This window comes from Podarcis filfolensis (assembly GCF_964270895.1).
Source record: "Podarcis filfolensis genome assembly, chromosome: 12".
NCBI lineage: Eukaryota > Metazoa > Chordata > Lepidosauria > Squamata > Lacertidae > Podarcis > Podarcis filfolensis.
The window spans coordinates 18,425,964-18,446,033 of record NC_139614.1 but is presented as its reverse complement, the minus strand read 5'-3'; the positions used below and the strand labels follow the sequence as shown (position 1 = coordinate 18,446,033).

Here is a 20,070-nt window from a genome sequence, read left to right as displayed (position 1 = left end):
GTGAATATATTATATTTAAATTTACCTGATAGTTGGATTAATTCCATGATAATCCCTATGGAAGAAACTGCCAACTGACTGATTTGAAAAGGTGGTAATTTTTTCTACAAATTACAGCTCTGGTTAAAATAAACATCTGTAGCATTGTCATTGTAATTTCTAGGGGAAATACATATCAGTTAAGGGAAATTGTAAAATGCACTTCTGTGGAGACTTTTGCAATCAGTTACATAGCTTGCTAATCTTAATGATTACATTTTCACACGTATTTATTGAGCGATGTCTTGGATAAGTAACTTTCCAGCAGGGGTTTCCTTCAAGAAGCTACTAGCTTAAAATGCATTGGTTTGCGAATCATACTAAGTCAAGCCATAGCTTTGAAAAAAATGTTCTTGGTTTACAGCTCATGGAGAGAACTGGAGAGAGCTAAATCTCAAGTCTGGGGTTAGTTGATAAAGCCAGCCAGCTCATGGTTTAACTCAGCACAGCACAGGAGCAAAACAACCAGAGAGGAGTGAAGTGGCTGTAATTTCTTCCCTGGGAGCTTACATGGTCACATTAATGCATGCGTTGGTTTCACCTGATGTAGAAACCAGCCCATTGACGAAACCGAAAATATTTAACCTAGGTAGCTACATTTAAGATAAAATTGAATTTATTTTCAATGGTTTACAAAGATTTATTCTATTAACTCTTGTGCGTACCCATCCCACCTGCAGTCTGGACCTGTATACACCACATAAGGTACCGTATTTATATTGGCCATGGACCCAATCTTTTCTTGGTGCAGAATGTTTGTTTCCTTGCTCAGGATGTGTTAGTGGGTTGTTATTATTAGTATGTGCACCCCCTGTTTTGGCCTATTTCTCAGTCTTTTTGAGGGAATGAGGGCCACTCCTCAGTTAAATATACACTTTATCAGTCAATGAGATTGCCAAAAAAACCTGAGAATTTGCCTCATAGGGTATGGATATTTAGGAATGTAGGGAAGAAACAGAATGTAGCATTGACTGCAATTCTGAAACTGTAGGTGACCTTCCATTTGCTAGTAATGCGCATTGTGCTTTTTTCAATATTTACCGATACTGCAAAGAGCAAAGGCGTAGCTCTTTCAGTAGAAGCTTCTCTGCTAAGTAGAGTTGACTTGAATGCTTGACTGCAATTGGCATTGGGTGTTTTGTCCCCCCCCCTTTTGTTACCGTGTCCCAGAAGAATTCTCATTACCCCTGGTCTTGGTACCATTATGCCCGATTTACAATATATTGTAAACACCTCTATTCATTAGTACCTCTTTTTATTTGTTCTCAGATAGTGTTGGAATTAGGGGGGGGGGTGAAAGGATGGTTGGAGCAGACAGATGAGAGGGAAACTACAAGCTTCTGCTTTCTCAAAACTAGCCTGTCAGCTTCTTTGGCAGCATTCTGAATCCTTTATTTGTTTATGTGTATTTTGCTATTAAAACAGCCACATGGTATTTTTTAGCAGGGTTACCCTGCAAGACGGTAGTATACTGCAACCTTTATTAATGTGTGGAACTGGCACACCACAGTTTGTTGCTATTTCAACATCCCCAGTGAATACGATATCATATATAATAGATTATGTCATCTATTTTATGAGACGTGTAGCTGTAGATAGCAATTTCTGACAAGTCATTGCTGATACAAAATCTTGCCTGTTCATGCTATATATACACTCTCCATTCTGTGTTGCAGCTTGTAAGGAGCAATCTAAATATTAGAAGGATACATCTAAACTCTTTAATCAGTGCTTACATGAACCGACTTATCTTTATGGTTCAGCCATTTCCAGCTGGATCTACAGCAGGGAGCTTTGTCTTGCTACTGAAATTGATTAATTTAACTGAGGTTGACAGCAACAGCACACATAAGAGCTGGGACAGTTCAGTCTTAGAAGGATTAGCTTGCCCTTTCTCAAAATTGGTGTCCATCTGAATCAGTCTATTGAAAGATAATATCATTTCAAATGCTGAGATGATTCTTTGCTTTCACTGAGGTCTGTGGTTTATTCGCCAGCACAATCAGCATTGAATGGCTGTATAAATCACATGAAATATAAAATGCTGGAGCTTCAGCATATTCGGCAGATGTCCACACAGAGAAGAGAGCAATTAAATTCTCCTGTGTTAAAGCAGATAGAATTATTCTCCTGCAGAGGACTTGCACATATGGGAATTTTCTCTGGAGAAGCCTGGTGTCTTGTCACTCCCTTGGGGATTGTGAGTGTATAAATGGCTTAATAATTGTGAAAAAGCAGTAAAGAAGAAAATGAAGCATTATTAATTGCAAAAGAAAAAGTGTGGTGCTAATCACTGCTATCTGCCTTTTGAATGGAGCTTATTTATTTTGAATTCTTCTGTATTAACTTAAAAATACGCAGAAAGCTTCAGTGCAATCTTAAGCATGTTTACCCATTGAATTCTGTGGTGCAGATAAATACTCATAGGACTGGACTGTTTGAAACATGTGCAAATGTACTAGTATTGATTTGTATTGCTAAATTATTAAATGCATTTAATGAATTCAGTTATTAATTATTGAAACACTGAAAATCTTTTACACAAGAACAGAGGAAGATGTCTTAAACAGAGGTAGGTCCCTGTAGCTCAGTATTGTTTACAGTGACTGAGAGCAGGTCTCTTTTCAGACAAGTGTCCCAGAGTCAATCGTTCAGGAAAACCCTGCTTCTTGTGAGCATATGGGGGTCTCCAAATGCAAAGGAACTCCTTAGCTGATGTTGAAATTATGGGGACATTAATAACAGCGTACCTTTTCCCTAAGATACCCTGGGCCCACCTCAGTTAGGGTTTTACCTTTCAAAGATGGGACATTGAATTGGGATAGTGAGCTACTGATGGAGTTGTTTCCACAATAGTCGTCTTCTTCTTCTTCTTCTTCTTCTTCTTCTTCTTCTTCTTCTTCTTCTTCCTTCTTTGGCGATCACTCATAGCCAAGTAAGATTGTCTTCCATAAACACAATTTTCCAAAGAGTCCGTAAGTGACTGTGGAGGCCAGTTCTGGAGCCACACATCCCTCCACAGTGGGGACATTGGTTCCCGGGTGGGAGTTGATCACGGTGTGGAATTGCCAAGCGTGCCTTCCTCTTAGCACGTTTCTTCCTTTTTTTCTACATTTTTTTAGATTTGCCTTGAGACCGTCTTTAAACCTCTTTTGTTGACCACCAGCATTACGCTTTCCATTTTTAAGTTCGAAATAGAGTAGTTGCTTTGGAAGACAGTGGGAGCCCAATATGTTCAGTACCGGGGCTGAGTCTTCAAATATGGGAAGAAAAGAAAGTCTTGGATCATGTTCAGAGTTTTTCTCTCACCACTCAACCACTGAAACCTCCGCCATACACTTAGAATTTGAGAGGGGGTTGCTCTTCAGTTCATGGTTGCCAGTATAAAGTGGGAATCCATAATCTTTTCACTACAAACACACACACACTTCCAGGTTTCCTCTTCTCAATCCTGGCCTCTTTAGCAGTTTTCCAGGCATCGGGACTTTTTAAAAAATCTCCATCTTAATATACTTTACCAGAGCATTAAGGAATGAAATGCAGTGTGGAACTAAGCATTTCCTTCATCCAAAGTTGTCTTACCAACCATCTCTCCAGTCCTAAGATCTTTGGCTGCAGCTGCAACTGGTTTTCCACAATATCTGTGTAAGGCGCTGAGGGTTTAGAACATGGGACTCTGCCACCAGGGCAGCTGTCGTGCAGATGGAATAATTGGGCTGAAGTCTTCTGCAATTTAGCCACACTCATATAATGCCTAGAGATGCTGCTGCTGCTCTGAAACCCCTCTGGAATGGGTGACCCAAGGAACCAATAACTGTTGTCCCATGCTTGGTTTTTCAGGCTGAGCAGTCTTTGAGTAGTCTGGTCCAACCTGGCCTGCTTTACTGGCTTTACCTGAATTTGACCCAGCTGTCCTTGACTATGCCCCTGCCTTACTCCAACCTAAACCTTACCTGTTTGGAAGTATGCCCTGCCCCTGGGCCCTTGAATGCTGATTTGCAAGGTCAGGCTGGAGCAAGCAAATCAAAGCCAGAGGAAGAGTGTAGCCCAAGGCAGTAGCAACAGATCTTGTGCTACAGTTCTGCCTACTTGGACCATGCCTTTGTTTCAGCATCTGCCAATTAATAGCAGCTCCCTGCTGGGCCTGACAATAAGTGGGCTGTGAGAAGCAGACAGAACTGGCAAATAGTAGAAGCATTTAATTGCATTTAACATTGAGGCTTTGAGGAGGAAAGTTGAGAAGCAAGAAAAACAGAAAGCATATTTAAAGGCATGTTTTATGCCAGTTACATGGCTTCTTTCAGTGATAACATGGATTGAAAGAAGACAGAAATAGAACACAACTAGGGAACCTATGGATAAATCCCATCAAGACCAAGCCAATGTCGGCAGTGCTCAAGGACTCTGGGAGTTGTAGTCTAAAGGGCCACAGGGTCCCAATCCCTGAATCAGAATGTTATATTTGGTATCTTTGGATCAGTGTTTGAAATTTGCCAGATGCGTTTTGCTATTGGGGCGGTGTGACTATGTAGTCCAGGTATGACTATGTGGAGATTTCTGGGCACCAGGTTGGCAACCACAGTTTAAAAGCCTCTGCCTTAGTCCATAGTTAATACCATTTCCATTTCCACTGTGTGTGTTTCTCCTTCTTGCATACTGGGACAAATGAATTGTCGCAAGAGCAAGCTGCAGTCAGGCAATGTAGTTGAGATCATAGAATTGTAGCGTTGAAAGGGACATTGAGATCATCTAACCCCCCTGGTGAATAGACATTCCGCTGTGGCGACCATAACCTAGATTTAAGGTGCCATTACATATCTGAGTTTCTAACATTGCTTCGGATTGCCTGCTCCAGGCCTCACCTTTAGTTGCCCAAAACATGTATGGTGGAGAATGTTGTTGTTTTAAAAAAATAACAAATAAATAAATGTTGCTGCTTCCTTAAAATTAGATAAGTGGGGTTTTCAACAAGACAGAGTCTGAAAAATGTGACTTATCCTATCTAATTCCTTTGTTCTCATTTGTGTGACTTCATTTTAAGTTTCTCTCTACAAGGAGGCATAACAAGGCAAAAGCCCATAAAGGTTTCATGAATCATATTTTCAGAGGGGCCTTGTATGAAGTTTGGGGGAAAAATAAAAATTTACTAGACAGAAACACACCATGGTGGCTATCACCAATAGATATATTAACAACAACAAAACTGAACATGGAAGGAAAGAGAATAACATATGAAGATATATTAGTAAAAACGGAGAGTGGATGGAAAATCAAAAGGTACAAGGAATTAAAAGATGGGTTGATAGGGTGGTAAATGGTTTATGGAATGAGGATAAAAAATTAGGATTTAGTGAGAAAAAATGTAAATATCAAATAGAAATTTTGGAAGGAAGAACAAAACTTTTATCCAAGATGTATAATTTTCTGCTAGAATGGGATACCAAGGACGAGTTAATAAAAGAAGTGATGGTAAAGTGGGCAATTGATTTTGGTTACAACATAGAATATGATAAATGGGTAAATTTATGGAATAAAGGGATGAAATTTACAGCATGTTCCACTTTAAGGGAAAACCTGGAAAAAATGATGTACCGGTGGTATATTACCCCGGTCAAATTGGCGAAAATGTACAAAATGGGTAACAAAAGTGATAGACTATATGGAATTGGCGGAAATGACTGGCAGAATCCGAGACCAGGGAGAAGAGTTGGTGGAAGAAGATTGGAAGAAGTTTAAAGACTATTTGCAGAAACATTGTAAAATTAATGAATGCTAAAATGATGTTGGATTGAAATGAAGTGGCTTTAGCAATAAGGTTAAAAAGATATGTAAAAATGGACTGATAATTAGATGAAAATATAAAGTTATAATATGTTAAGATATAGAATTAAGATAAAAACAAAGAGGGAAAGGATTTGCTGAATTAACTATGTGAATTGGAATACAAAAAAGGGAGGTGTGAGGAGGTCAGGAAACAAGTAATTGAAATATAAGATACGAAAAGATTGATCTGTTTTTAATTGTTTTTTATTTCTTCATGTATTTTGTATTTTTCTTTGTATTTTTGTATCTTTTTTCTTTTTCTTTTTCTTTTTCTTTTCTTATTCTGTAATTCTTTTTTGTCTGTAAAATTTCAATAAATATCTTTAAAAAACAAAAAACAAATTGGTAACAAAGCCTGTTGGAAATGTAAACGTAAGGACGGGGATCTCTACCATATGTGGTGGGTATGTGACAAAATGAAAAAATTTTGGAATCTAATATATAATGAACTTAAGAAACTTTTTAGGTACACTTTCCCAAAAAAACCAGAGGCATTCTTACTAGGGACGAAATAAAAAAGGAGGATCATAAATTATTCTAATACGCTATGGTAGTAGCTAGGGTTCTTGTAGCCCAAAAATGGAAGTCATTGGAGATCCCAACAGTTATGGAATGGCAGGCTAAACTTTTTGAATATACGGAATTAGAGAAAATGACATATAAAATTCGACACCAAAAAGGGGCAAAGTTTGTAGAAGAATGGGGTAAATTTGTAACACATATAGGAATCAACTGTAGAAGTTTAAGAACTACAGCTGGGTTAACATAACTCTTGTGACGTGTATAGAAAAGTAGAAGAAACTGTAAGAGAAGATGTATATTAAGAAAACCGCAACTGGGAAGGAAGGAAGTCGAGGCGTAATTCTACTCAATGTAAATAAGATGACACTAAGAATGATTGTAAAGATTGTTTTATTTTGCTTTTTTGGAAAAAGTCAATAAAAAGCATTTATAAAAAAAAATAATTAAGTTTCTCTCTACAATACCACTAGGTAGTTTTCCTGGTAATTATATCATGGAAAATCTGGAAAAATACTAGCTTGACCATCTGATGTTGAAGGACTGTGCATTTCATATCTTACATTCTATATATGAATTGGAGGGAGGGGGCCGTAGTTTAATGGTAGAACATTACCTTTGCACGAAAAAGGTCCCAGGTTCAGTTCCCAGTATCTCCAGGTAGTGCTGGAAAATATTCCCTGCCTGATAGTCTGGCCTATAAGGCAGCTTCCTATGTTCCATTATTTCTTGTTTACAGGGTCTTTCTTCTTAGGCATGCTTAGAAAGTGTGCTATGGCTGTGGCACATCCATTTTTTTTAGGTTGATAAAGAGTAGTTAGCCACCTTTTTGTTCAGTAACAATTAAACCTTCCCAGTCAAGTTGTGATTGGTATTTCCATGGACGGCAGAAGTCCCTTTCATTATTCATTCTCTAGTTTATTTCTTATAGCAGTCTCAGCTGTGCTTTATTACTCAAAGGTTAATGCAAACTGAGAACTGGGTAAATTAAATTCCATTTGGCAGCTAGTTTCCTGATATAGACATTGTCAGATGCGAATGAATGGCAATGCTGTGTCTGTTTCAATTGTTTAAACAGACCAGTTTTCCCTTTAAAATAAAAACGTATGTTTTCTAATCCCTAAAAGATTTCATAATACAATAAGATCAGCATCCCACTTTATAAGGAAAGTATGCCATTTAGAAATCTGTGAAACGTTATCAGCTATTACAGAAAATTAATGCAGATACCATGACTAATGAACTGATACACTGCTTTAAACAGTAGTCATCATACAGTTATAGGCAAGAAATCATGCACTTGGATATTTTATTGAAGGGAGCCTAAGGAATAACAGTTAAGAGGGTTTTATTAACTTTCAGCACACAAAATGAATAGTTGAGCATTGAACACGACATGATGCCATGTGATAATTGCATGCCTTGGTTATATTGCAAGGCATGGAACATAGCCAAAAGCCTTCATCTGTTCTGGATATAGTTATTTTTTACACTCTGCTTATTGAGTACATTATTGCAATAGTATTATTACAGTTGTAGCTGGTACTATTTCATAAGAAATGCCCTGAAAATATATTGCCATATTGTGGCTAAATCGAATCTTATTTCTTTCTGCTGAATAATAGTGAGCAGCAGTTCGCAACAGAACCACCATTAGTCTTGACTGACAATAATATCTGATATTATTCATTTATCGTGGTGGACAACAAAGCTAGAGGCATATTGTAAATCTTTCAAATAGAAGAAGGATTTACTTAGGAACAAAGTGAAATAATGATTTAGACATAAATATTTTATTCATCAATCTTGAATTATAGTAATTAAAAGAGGGGGGACAATTCTCCGTTAATGTGTAGTATACATTGCAGCAGAAGATCCTGCTACTAATTACATACTAAATAAAAATATGGTATCAAGGTAGATTACACTTACTGATTACTGATTCCTGTTTGTTTTTTTAAAAGCATATTCCCCTCCCCTTCCAGAAAAAGAATACAGTTTTACAATGTTCATTAGCAAAAACTTTGTACCTTGGATATCAGCAGAGAGTAAAGAGTGGTGGTAGCTGTACAAGCGGGGACCACAAAAATCAATAGCAAAATTACTGATAATTTTAGTAATTAGGACTATAGGTTGTTTAGAAGAGGAATTAAAAACAGCACATTCTGTTAGGAGGTTATTAGGGCTTGTTTTTTGTTTACTTAAAATAATAACCGTCAACTTTGTTCTGTTTTTTTGTTGTTGTTGTTTTTAAATGCAGTATTTTTTGGCCGCTTTGTAACCAGGTTCTCTGGGAGACTTTCAGCCGTTACTGCATTAAGACTGAAGCGGGGGGACGGGGGACACTAGATAATGAGGCTGCCTTTTGCCTGTTCTTCATCAGGAGCTCAGTTATGGGGCCAAATTATAGCCCAACACCACAGTGACAGTACTGTCCCAAGATTGTTCAAAAAGTTATGTGTTTGAAACGTTGGATTTCCTGACCACATAAGCAGTGGTTCTGATTAGTCAGAACTGGAAAATAACCTTTTGAATATGTAAGCCACAATTGTTCTCCTGGGAAAACCATACCCAGTTGCCCAGGAAATGTTTAGTCATCCCCCAAAACTTTTGTTGGCATGTTCAGTTGGGGGGGGTTGGGGGGTGGATAAATACCCTAAAATCCTTTGCAACCCCTTTCGAAGCAGCAGCTACCACTTCCATATTGAGAGCTGCCTTCTACTTCCTTGCTAAGAGCACTTCCGCAGCCTTTAAGAAAGTCTGCGTCCATCAGGTTCTGCAGGCTGACGCCTGCCAAAGAGATAATATCTCTTGCAATCATTCTTGAGAGCAGCCAAAGCTACACGAAGCACTTATTGAGAGCAGTGGGAGATCATATTTCTTCGGCAGGCATCAGGGATGGTTATAGGGTGGGGCAGAGCAAGCCAGCGATTTTTAAAAAGCGGGTAGCAACTTCAAAAAAGAGAGAACTACCAGTAAGCATCCCTAAATTATTGGAGGGAAAGTGGGGGAGTTGGGTGCACAAATTATTCATAATTCACTAAAGGACCCCTGACAGTCAAATCCAGTCGTGAATGACTCTGGGGTTGCGGCGCTCATCTTGCTTTACTAGCTGAGGGAGATGGTGTTTGTCCGCAGACAGTTTTTCTGGGTCATGTGGCCAGCATGACTAAGCCGCTTCTGACGAAACCAGAGCAGCGCACGGAAACACCGTTTACCTTCCTGCCAGAGCGGTACCTATTTATCTACTTGCAGGAGCAGGGACCGAACAACGGGAGCTCACCCCATTGCGGGGATTCGAACCGACAACCTTTTGATCGGCAAGCCCTAGGCTCAGTGGTTTAGACCACAGCGCCACCCGCGTCCCATATAGTTCATTAAGTAGTAAATGGAAAGGATCCTCTGGCTTGCAGTGGAGGAAGGGTGTGGAGACGGTCTTCCTTAATGAATTAATGAACTGATAACCTAATGAATTTAAGGATACACTAGTAATAATAATGAATGATAACTTCAGACGTGCATACCTTTGCACTTTGGCCACACCTGCTTCATCATGTGACCTCCTCAGGGTTGGCTGTGGGTCAATGTGGCCCTTAGGCTGAAAAAGAGTTAGCATCCCTGGTTTAAACCATTGATCTTCAACTTGATACTTGGGTCTTGCCCAGATTTGACATGTGTTGCACCAATGACACCCTTCCTCTGAGGTTGTGTGGCATATCATTAAATTTATGTCCCTCCCTCCCAAAGGGGAGAGAGGGAATATTTTTCTATGGGCATTTTCACCCTGCATGAAAAGCACACTTTACAAAATTTCTCTTCAGTTTGAAATATTAAAAATATAGGACATCTGCTTCCTTTGTACCTGGGGTTTTAAAAAAATGAATACAGTCACACCTCATTTTGCAGCCAGGAGCCATTCCGGAGCCCCGTCCTCTAGCCAAAAAGGACACTGGGCAAAGAACCGTGTCTGCGCACGCACGCACGTGGTTTGTGCTTCTGCGCATGTGCAAAGCGTGATTTAGCCTTCTGCGCATGCACGAGCATCAAACCCAGAAGTAACCCGTTCCGGTACTACCGGGTTTGCTGCAGACGTTCACCGGAATGGACACTAGACAAGGCGGATGTTCACGGAGGTATTACTGTACATTGCAGTTTGGGATTGAGTGCAGGTTCTTGGTCTGAAAAGCTTGGAAGTAGACCAGGGTTTCCCATACTTGAGTCTCCAGCTGTTTTTGGACTACAATTCTCATCATCTCTAACCACTGAACCTGTTAGTTAGTGATGATGGGAGTTGTAGTCCAAAAACAACTGGAGACCCAAGTTTGCGTGAATCCTAAAGTAGATAGATGTAAGTTTTTCATAAGAACACTGTCCTTGCAAATGTCACCATATATTTTATAGGAATTATTATAGTTAAATATAGTTACAGCTAGAATTGTCTATTGTGAGTAGTATCAGAAGTGAAAGCATCCATCAGAAACACAGTGTAATTTAACTTGTGATACTCCAGGTTCCCATCAGTCTCCAACTCCCATCAGCCACAACCAGCATGGGTATTCATTGGTTTAAATGAGTAGAAAGGGACCCTGAGGGTCATCTAGTCCAACCCCCTGCAATGCCGGAATCTCAACATGGGGTTCCCCATCCAATTTGAAACCATACATGCTTAGGATTGCAAATGTGCCAGCAGTTTTCTTGCTGCACCTCCTGTATTTTGAATGTTTTTCATTATTACAGATAAAATCTCATTATTGATAATTATAAAATAAAAATAAAGATGGTTTTTCAAAAAAAAAAGCAATGTGTTACGATTCATAGGGCTGTGGTTTTCATATTTTGGCTGTCTGTAATGAGTATAATGTGCATAGTTGTGGGGGGGGATTAGCAACAAGTTATGCTGTTTCTTAAATTTTTGCCCTCAAAGTGTAAACTTGGGGAAGGGAGAGTCTTGATACCTAGACTGAAATTACCACATAATTGTGTGTGTGAAAGAGAGAATTTGCTGTTTTCTAAACTTATGTGTTTCCTTTACCTTTTATTACAAGAACGTGAGTTTTAGATGTAAGTTGTGATAATCAGAATTCTTCAAAGAGTTTGTAAGGTGTGTATGGATTTGGTTTATGCAGCTGTGTTTATTACAGACAACATCTTTCATAATTTAACTGGTCTGAGCATCCTTTCTTCAGCTTAGTTTCCACATCTCAGTGCATTATGTAATAATTGTTGGCTGCAGTAGCCTTCTGTTGCTAGAATGATCTGATATCTGTTTTAAAATGTTGCTTGTCATGATGCCTGCCACCTGTGCTTATGTACATTAGGAACATCTTAGTTGATAATATGTATGTGAGAGAGACAGAGAAAAATCATTTTTCTTTGTGTTTGTTTTTACTTTGAATACATAGTGCCGTAATTAAAGAATAAAGAAGTCATCTGTTACTGGAATGGCTTAGGTGTCCAGAAACAATGTTGTTTGTCACGGTGCCAAAGTTTTATATCCTCCAAAATAATGTTATTACAATGCCACCTAGTGATAAGGTGAATGACAAGGTACATTAATAGCGAATGTCTTAACTGGTCATTTTATTTTTTTAAAAAAGGAAACAGAAATCGATAATGTGAATGGCAATGTAAAGTAATACAAAATGTGTAACAACTGTTTCTGGGGGTGGGGAAACCTACTTTAGGGTACAGAAAATGAACTCATATACACAGTAAACAGGTCCAAAAATGTGATTTATTTTCAGTTCTAATCCACTTTGAAAACAATACTTATGAAAAATATAACTGAAGTGCTGCACAAGTGTTATTTTTCACTTATTAAATATTCTTTACTTTATTTTACAGTGCTGGACCTAAGGGAGACAACATTTATGAATGGAGATCAACTATACTTGGGCCTCCAGGTTCTGTGTATGAGGGAGGAGTTTTTTTCCTTGATATTACCTTCTCACCAGACTATCCCTTTAAACCACCCAAGGTAAGGGATGAGTAAAATTAATAATTTATACTGAAAAGTAAGTAGTTTCACAACCAATCTTGATACACATGTAGAATTGTATTATGTACAAAAGGAAATGTACAAAATACTTCTAAAGGTGCATGGCTGCTTTTAAAATTATACGAAGAAAAAATGACCATTATGATCTGATGTCTGTCAGGTGATGTCAAAGACCCAGAATCCAATCTCATTAGACAGAATTGGCAAATATTTCAAGAACAAACCTTGGTTATTGCTCATGGTTTGCCTTTCTTTCCTTCATTATAACTATTTTTAAAATATTAAGGCTGCAGTCCTATGCATCCCTGGGAGCAAGACCCAATGAACACAGTGGAATTACTTACAAATAGACATATATAAGAGTTCACTGTACTGTGTATATAGTTTAAGGAGGTTCTCCAAGAAATAAAGTCAAAAACTGTGGGTTTGTGCAAGTGATCAAAGATGGGGAAAGTTTTAAAATTTGGTTAGATTCTGGCATTTTTCCAAAATTGGGGTGGAGGGAAATAAAACAACGGCTTTCAAAAGTATTTGCGATGTTAGGGTTGTTATGTATTAGAGTTTACTTCTTTGTTGTTTTAAAAGCCTGCTATGTCAAATCCCATTTGAAGACCTCGTGGTGTTTCATGCAACTAGAGTTCACAAAGTCTGAGTTGACAATGTCATCTCTTGATTCTATAGAGAGACTGTCGAGCTGAGGATTTGTGGAAAAGTGTAAGTCTGTCCTATACCATGTCATGCAAGAACCTAAAGGTCACTCAGCATCTAGGATATATAAAACTATGCCTTTGAGGATAGTTAAAACTATCTCTCCCTCCCCCCCCCAGCCTGTTTTAATTTAATCTACATTCAATTTTGCACTATTCATATTGCATTGTATTATTTATATTAAATTATGTAAATATTTATTCAGACAGAATAAAAGCAATTTCCTGCATATGTTAAGACATAATAAACATCAAATACTAAAAAATAATTTTGAAAAATGTGCATTATAGAGCACCACAATTAACAGGTAAGTAGGGCATCCCCTAAAACAACATCCACTATAAAAATACAATAAACATTTCACATTTCAGGACAACATAATTAACAACTCATCAAAATATCTTATGAAACATCACAAATGAAAGTCATCTATAAAAAAATAAAAATAAAGATGCCACATTTTGAAACAACGTAATTAGCAACCAATTGAATGAAAAATAAAACCACTCTTCCCAACCCACCATATGTGCAATCCATCATAAAGTTAAGCAAGGCAATCCAATTAAATTCCCAGCCCCCTATACAACCATAAACGCAACTTAATGTAACTACATCTAAAAGTGCATTCCACTCAGTTCCTCTCAAGCATACTCTTACATAAGATACTCAAACATCACTCTTCTAATACAATCTCTGTTCTGCAACTACCCCCATAATTCAGTCTCATATCCTCAACCAACGACCCACTCACATGCCTACACCACGAGACCCAGACAAATATATACTGACATAGAAAGCAAGCAACAATACACAAATAAAAAACATATTGTATAGGATTATAATATTTATATTATATTTCCTTCTTTATAAAATGTTTAGTCAGCCAGCTCCCATGAAACATCATGGTGGTGTACAATAATGTATGCAACTGGCATGATGGCTGTTAACCAGAAGAGCCCACCCAGGGATAGCTGTGGGCAGGATTCCTGTATTCCTGCAGGGGGTTGGACTAGATGACCCTCGGGGTCCCTACAATTCTATGATTCTATGGAAGCACCATAAAAACAATACAAAATAATCATTAAGAGGAATGGCTAATCAATAAAGTTTAAATAGCTGCATAGACCCGTTAGCATCAAAAGGTCTTCAGGAGACACCTGAAAGTCAGCATATATCTCTGCTGAAAGAGTATTCCAATGCTTGGGTCCAGTGATACAAAATGGCCCAACTTGTTCAAGCCAATCAGGTCTCTGTGATACCATGTGGGACCAGCCACAATGCAGAGAGACATGCTCTCTTCCATTCCACCCACCTGTTTTTATGCTTTTTCCTGTCAACAGTCAGTCAGCAGTCCATGCTAAGCACACTCAGGACACATTGGACTACTTTGACTCCTCCCCCAACAAACATGGGGGGGGAGGGAGAGAGAAAGAGAGAGGGGGGTGGTTCTTCTAAAAATTGCTTCTACTTCTACAAACATTCCTCCCAACCTAGCAGTTCGAAAGCACGTCAAAGTGCAAGTAGATAAATAGGTACTGCTCCAGCGGGAAGGTAAACGGCGTTTCCGTGCGCTGCTCTGATTCGCCAGAAGCGGCTTAGTCATGCCGGCCACATGACCCGGAAGCTGTATGCTGGCTCCCTCAGCCAATAAAGTGAGAAGAGCACCGCAACCCCAGAGTCGTCCGCGACTGGACCTAATGGTCAGGGGTCCCTTTACCTTTACTACAAACATTACAGTCCCCCTAAGCCTGCTGGTACCTCCCTCTTGTATGAGAATGGTGCTGTTTTGACTACGTAAGGGCCAGAACTTGGACAAATAAGATAGCTTTTTGTTTATATGATGGAATGGAGTGGAAATCTTTATTAGCGTGGATAATTGTTGGTTTGTTTAGTCCCTGCCTTTCACCCTAAGATCCCAGGCTGGGTTACAACATTAAAACACAAAATAAAAAACAGTTTGAAGCAAGTTGTATTTATTACGAATAGCAGTATATATTTGATTTATTATAAATAGCAGGATATATTTGATATCTACTCAATTGTTCTTGGTTTTCCCCAGGTCACATTCCGGACAAGAATTTATCATTGTAATATTAACAGTCAAGGAGTGATTTGCTTGGATATTTTAAAAGACAACTGGAGTCCAGCATTAACCATATCTAAAGTCCTTCTTTCCATCTGCTCACTTCTTACAGACTGCAACCCTGGTAAGACTTCTGCACTGTATTGTATATAGCTGGATGGTGATATAACAGATTTACATCTTCAGTTATCCATGAAAAGCTACTACAGTGATTTAGATTAGCAAATGGTTAACCAAAAGTACCTGTGTTGCTACTGTGTTTTTAACAAAAATCTGGCATGCAGAAATTGAGCATGCTGGGGAAAACTTTTCCTGCTTAATTGTTACACTTCAAGCTTCTGTTAAAGTGCAGAGGGGGCTGGGAGTGGCATCCCTATTCATTCAGTGTCAGCTGTCAAAAATATTAATAGATGGAGTAGTTTGTCTGTTTTGCTATCAATGCTAAAATCTATTTAAGTCAGTAACATATTTTTATTTGCAATAATAAGTACTTCATACGTCTCGATGGTAAAGATAGCAGCTATTGATTTTTCTATCTAGTGTTGGGGGGAAATCACCGACAAATCAATTGAATTGCTTTTTGCACTAAAAGATTTTCTGCTGATTCAGCCACCCTGGAGTTTTTCCTCTTAATTTAATACCATGGCTCAAACATGGTTTGGCACTAGGGAACAAGCTCAGGCATCGCACACTCTCCTTAATTTCTTCCTCTCTTTGTGTTAATTTCTGATTTGCAGCAAAACATAGTTTAATGATGCATTGATGATCTGCAGCACACCAGAATCAACCCTGGTTTACAATCCTGGTTTAGCAGGGTGAGCACAAACCATAGTTTATTATTTTGGGATACAAGGTCAAGTTGTGATTTGCTGCAAATGAGAAAGTTACTCACTAAACAGAGCTCATGCAGGGAGGAGTGAGCATCCAAGCCAGGGGTTCCATAATAATAATAATAATAATAATAATAATAATAATAATAATAATAATAATTTTTATTTATACCCCGCCCTCCCCAGCCAAGGCCGGGCTCAGGGTGGCTAACAAGCAATAATAAAACAAGGTGAATGAATACAACTTAAAAACAAGATTAAAAAACACCATTAAAATATTGAAGCAGTAAAATATTAAAATGTTAAAAATGCAGCCTCCATGTAATGTGGACTAACCCAGTTTCTCAATCCTTAAGGTAAAGGTAAAGGGACCCCTGACCATTAGGTCCAGTCGTGACCGACTCTGGGGTTGTGCGCTCATCTCGCTCTATAGGCCGAGGGAGCCGGCGTTTGTCCGCAGACATGTGGCCAGCATGACTAAGCCGCTTCTGGCGAACCAGAGCAGCACATGGAAACACCGTTTACTTTCCCGCCGGAGCGGTACCTATTTATCTACTTGCACTTTGACGTGCTTTCGAACTGCTAGGTTGGCAGGAGCAGGGACCGAACAACGGGAGCTCACCCCGTTGCAGGGATTTGAACCGCCGACCTTCTGATCAGCAAGTCCTAGGCTCTGTGGTTTAACCCACAGCGCAACCCGCATCTCTCAATCCTTAATTAATATTTAAACTGCTCATAGGAAGTTATGGAATTAATACTCTACGGCTGGTGTGAGCTGGGTTTATCCAACTACTTCATGCCAAGTTCATACGAAATGCTTTCTTTGAATTTTTCCTTTCTTGCCTGGATCATTTCTTTGTGTATAACAATTGTACATTCATGGGATGGTGTTTCCTATTTAAAACCAAAACAGATTCATACAGGGACTTTTAAGGGAGAACTCACATTGGCATGATGGAATTTATTTTTTTAAAAAAATCTTTTTTTCTGGCAGTGCTGTTTTCTGGCTTTAGGCCCATTTCTTTTAGACCCAGTATAGGTCTGGTGCAATTTTAACAAATTGTCAGATTAGTCATGCTTTGTAATCTGATTTTGAACATGGAGAAGCAAATTGACTACCTTTTTTCTTTCAGTGGGGGAATTGCTTTGAGAATACCCCAGGCACATCTCAGAGAAACACACACACACACAGAGTGTTCTCTGTTCTCTGTCAGCTGGAAGCAATTTTCACTGCCCTCTGTCTTCCCTTCATCTTAGCCTGCCCCAGCCCACTTTAAAGGCAGAAACCTGGCGGGGGCCCTGCAATGATAAGCAACCTTGTGCTCTTTGTTCACTACTCATCTAATGGGCAGAAGCAGATCAGGTCAAATGGAAAGGCAGCAGCGAGTGCTTCCACAAAAATATAAATACAAAACATGCAGGTTTTCCCTCGCGAAGGGGGGGACGGACAATATGTATCAGTTACCCAGTAGGCTTGGATGTATGCAAATCTTCATTAGAACAACAAATAGTAATAAGAATGGCAGCTAATTAACCTCCAGCCATACGCAGTGATTAAACTGAGTTTGACGCACAGCTGCAGCTTCATTGGCAAGCACCGCTGTTCTTCTCAAGCAAGCCGTGCCGAGGAAATGAAAAAGAGGTATTTGCTCCTGAAACTTCTGACGTTCTTGCGGTAATCTGCAAAAGATGTACAGGAGAAGATCTCCCCTCTCTGGCTTTACATCGCCAGCCTTTTATTTCTGAACACTCAAGGCAGGCACGTGCTTGTCCCTTTTAAACAAGCGTCGTGAGATTTGACTTGTAAACTGTTTCAGCACCATCAGGGAGCAAATTGTAGTTAACTGCTTTCTGATTCTTGCTAGCAACTCGGTAGATTTATTGCTGTGTGTTGGTTTATTCATTTATTTTATTAGCTTTATATACAGCCCTTCATCATAAGATATCAGGGCGGTTCACAGAATAAAATACAGGATAAAAACAAGGAAATAAGTAAAACAAAACAGCAAAACACTAATTGTGATAGAGGAATAAGAAATTATAAAATGATAGCATCTGCATTATTGTTAATTTGAAAAAAGTGATGCCATGAGAATGAGATACCTTGTCTCCGGTCCCATTTACAGTTTTGCATGGGAGTGAATGGTGCATGCATGAAGCTTGCTGGTATTTCCACCTTCAAATTTTGCATTGTCGAAAATGGCAAAAAGCGTAAGGGAGCCTTGGGGTGGGGGGAAATACTGGATTTGCATTAGGACAGGTAGAGTGGAAGTTTTGCTCCTAAACCCACCAAACTGCATCTCGCCATTTGCTAGTAAAGAGGCGAGGCACTGAGGTCTCCATGAAACCACGAGTCACTCCTGCATCCAAATGAAGGCTGTCTCATTTATCTGCCCATCAGAAACGCAACTAGGGTTGGGTCATATCGGATATATATTGTTTATTGTAGACTGTGTACCATAAGTTTGCATAGCACTTTGCAAAGTAACGTAGAAGATGATAGTTCCTGCTCCAGAGAGCTTTGTTGCAAACTACATGTAACATGGAGTATTGTGATTAGAACACCCTTCAGAATCAGGGGGGTCAGTTTGGTTTCTGTCTGTGGCACAGATGATAGGGCGCAGTCCTTCTCAGTCAGTGTTATTCATTTATTCTAACATTCAGATCTGGCATCATGGGTGCTGTTGCTTTTGCATTGTGGCCAGAGTGAACAGTTCGCTTAGAGCATGGCAATTGGTTGACTGGTTTTCTCCCTTTGCAGCTGACCCCCTGGTTGGAAGTATTGCTACTCAGTATATGACAAACAGAGCAGAGCATGACAGAATGGCCAGACAGTGGACCAAGAGATACGCTACATAGGAATCTGCTGTGGAACATGCTGGACCTGTGCAAGCACATTCACCAAGTGCATCAATAGCCCTCCCCTTCTTATTTTTATTACGTTTGGAAGCATTTTGTGACAAAGTTGATTGCCCTTGTCCCCTTTCCCCCTTTATTTTTATTCTTTTATTTTATTTTTTTCTGTTCAACTTGAAAACTGTATCTTTAAAATATACAGTAGATTGGGAATTTGGGGTTACAGTGCAAGGAATGTTGGAGCTGTAATAGTATAGAGCTTTGTCACAAAGCTTTGTATTAATGTATTTTTTTTTCTTTGTTGTGTCTTTGGGGGAAAAAACAAGCAAACAAAACTCAGAACTATATATTGTTTCTACTTAAATGTAGTGTTTAGGGTTATTTTTTTGTACGGAAGTCTTTAATGGTGGGTGCATGTTACTGGGAACCGGTTTTGTATTAAAAAAAAAAGCATAAAACTTAAGAATCACTGTGCATTACTAAGACTGTGTTTTAACACCAGCCTGCTCTTTTCCCAAACACTAGGCTGCTGGGTTGAACCAGATGATACGTATTTTGATTTACTTAAAAGAAAAGTGCTTGTAAATTTCTTAGGGACCTGCCACTTTTGACTGTGGATCAGTTGATGTACACTTGTATTATTAAAGCACTCAATAAAAAAACAAAACACTGTGGCTGATAACATGCACTTCTTGTAATGCTCCTTGTGCAGTGGACCCAGGTCAGCTCCGCATGTTTCTGAACTTGCATAAAACTAAAGAATCTACAGTTGCTTTTAGTTCCGAGTTGTTCTTTTCCCCCTAAGGGCCAGCTCTAGTATGCTATCTGTGGATCAATTGCCACGGGAAAAGGGAAGCACAATGATACTGTTAACACATCCAATTTTAATGTCCTTTGTTAAAGATCATCATCTCCAGGATGACATTGGCCGGGTTAAAATCCGAGGTGTCTCCACTGCCCTACAATAACCAGTTCACAAGAAGCAATTCCAATAGCGTATGTAAAAGACAATTGCTGCTGACATACTCCCTGATTTTATCTGGGATGGCGTCTACTTGATTAGCACTTGCAAACATCTCTCGATCTGCAGTGGGATGCGTAAATTATGTTGTAATAAAATTTGTTCATACTGTTCCACTTTTCACAACAAAGCAAATCTCTTGTCATACAGTATGTGTCACAACATTATCAAGGTTTACAACACATGGCAGCTT

The 20,070-nt window shown here is 39.0% G+C and overlaps 1 protein-coding gene across 2 annotated transcripts in view; it reads left to right on the top strand.

Annotated features, from left to right (window-relative positions):
- LOC310745542 (ubiquitin-conjugating enzyme E2 E2) overlaps positions 1-19,538 on the top strand; it is a 120,428-nt gene extending 100,890 nt beyond the window's left edge. For both annotated transcript variants that reach the window (XM_083578341.1, XM_083578342.1), the window contains 3 exons: positions 12,226-12,358; positions 15,147-15,294; positions 18,762-19,538. In XM_083578341.1, coding sequence (XP_083434467.1) covers positions 12,226-12,358; positions 15,147-15,294; positions 18,762-18,859 — 379 coding nt within the window. In that variant the 3' untranslated portion in view covers positions 18,860-19,538. The remainder of the gene's footprint in view (positions 1-12,225; positions 12,359-15,146; positions 15,295-18,761) is intronic.
- The last annotated feature ends 532 nt before the right edge of the window (positions 19,539-20,070 follow it).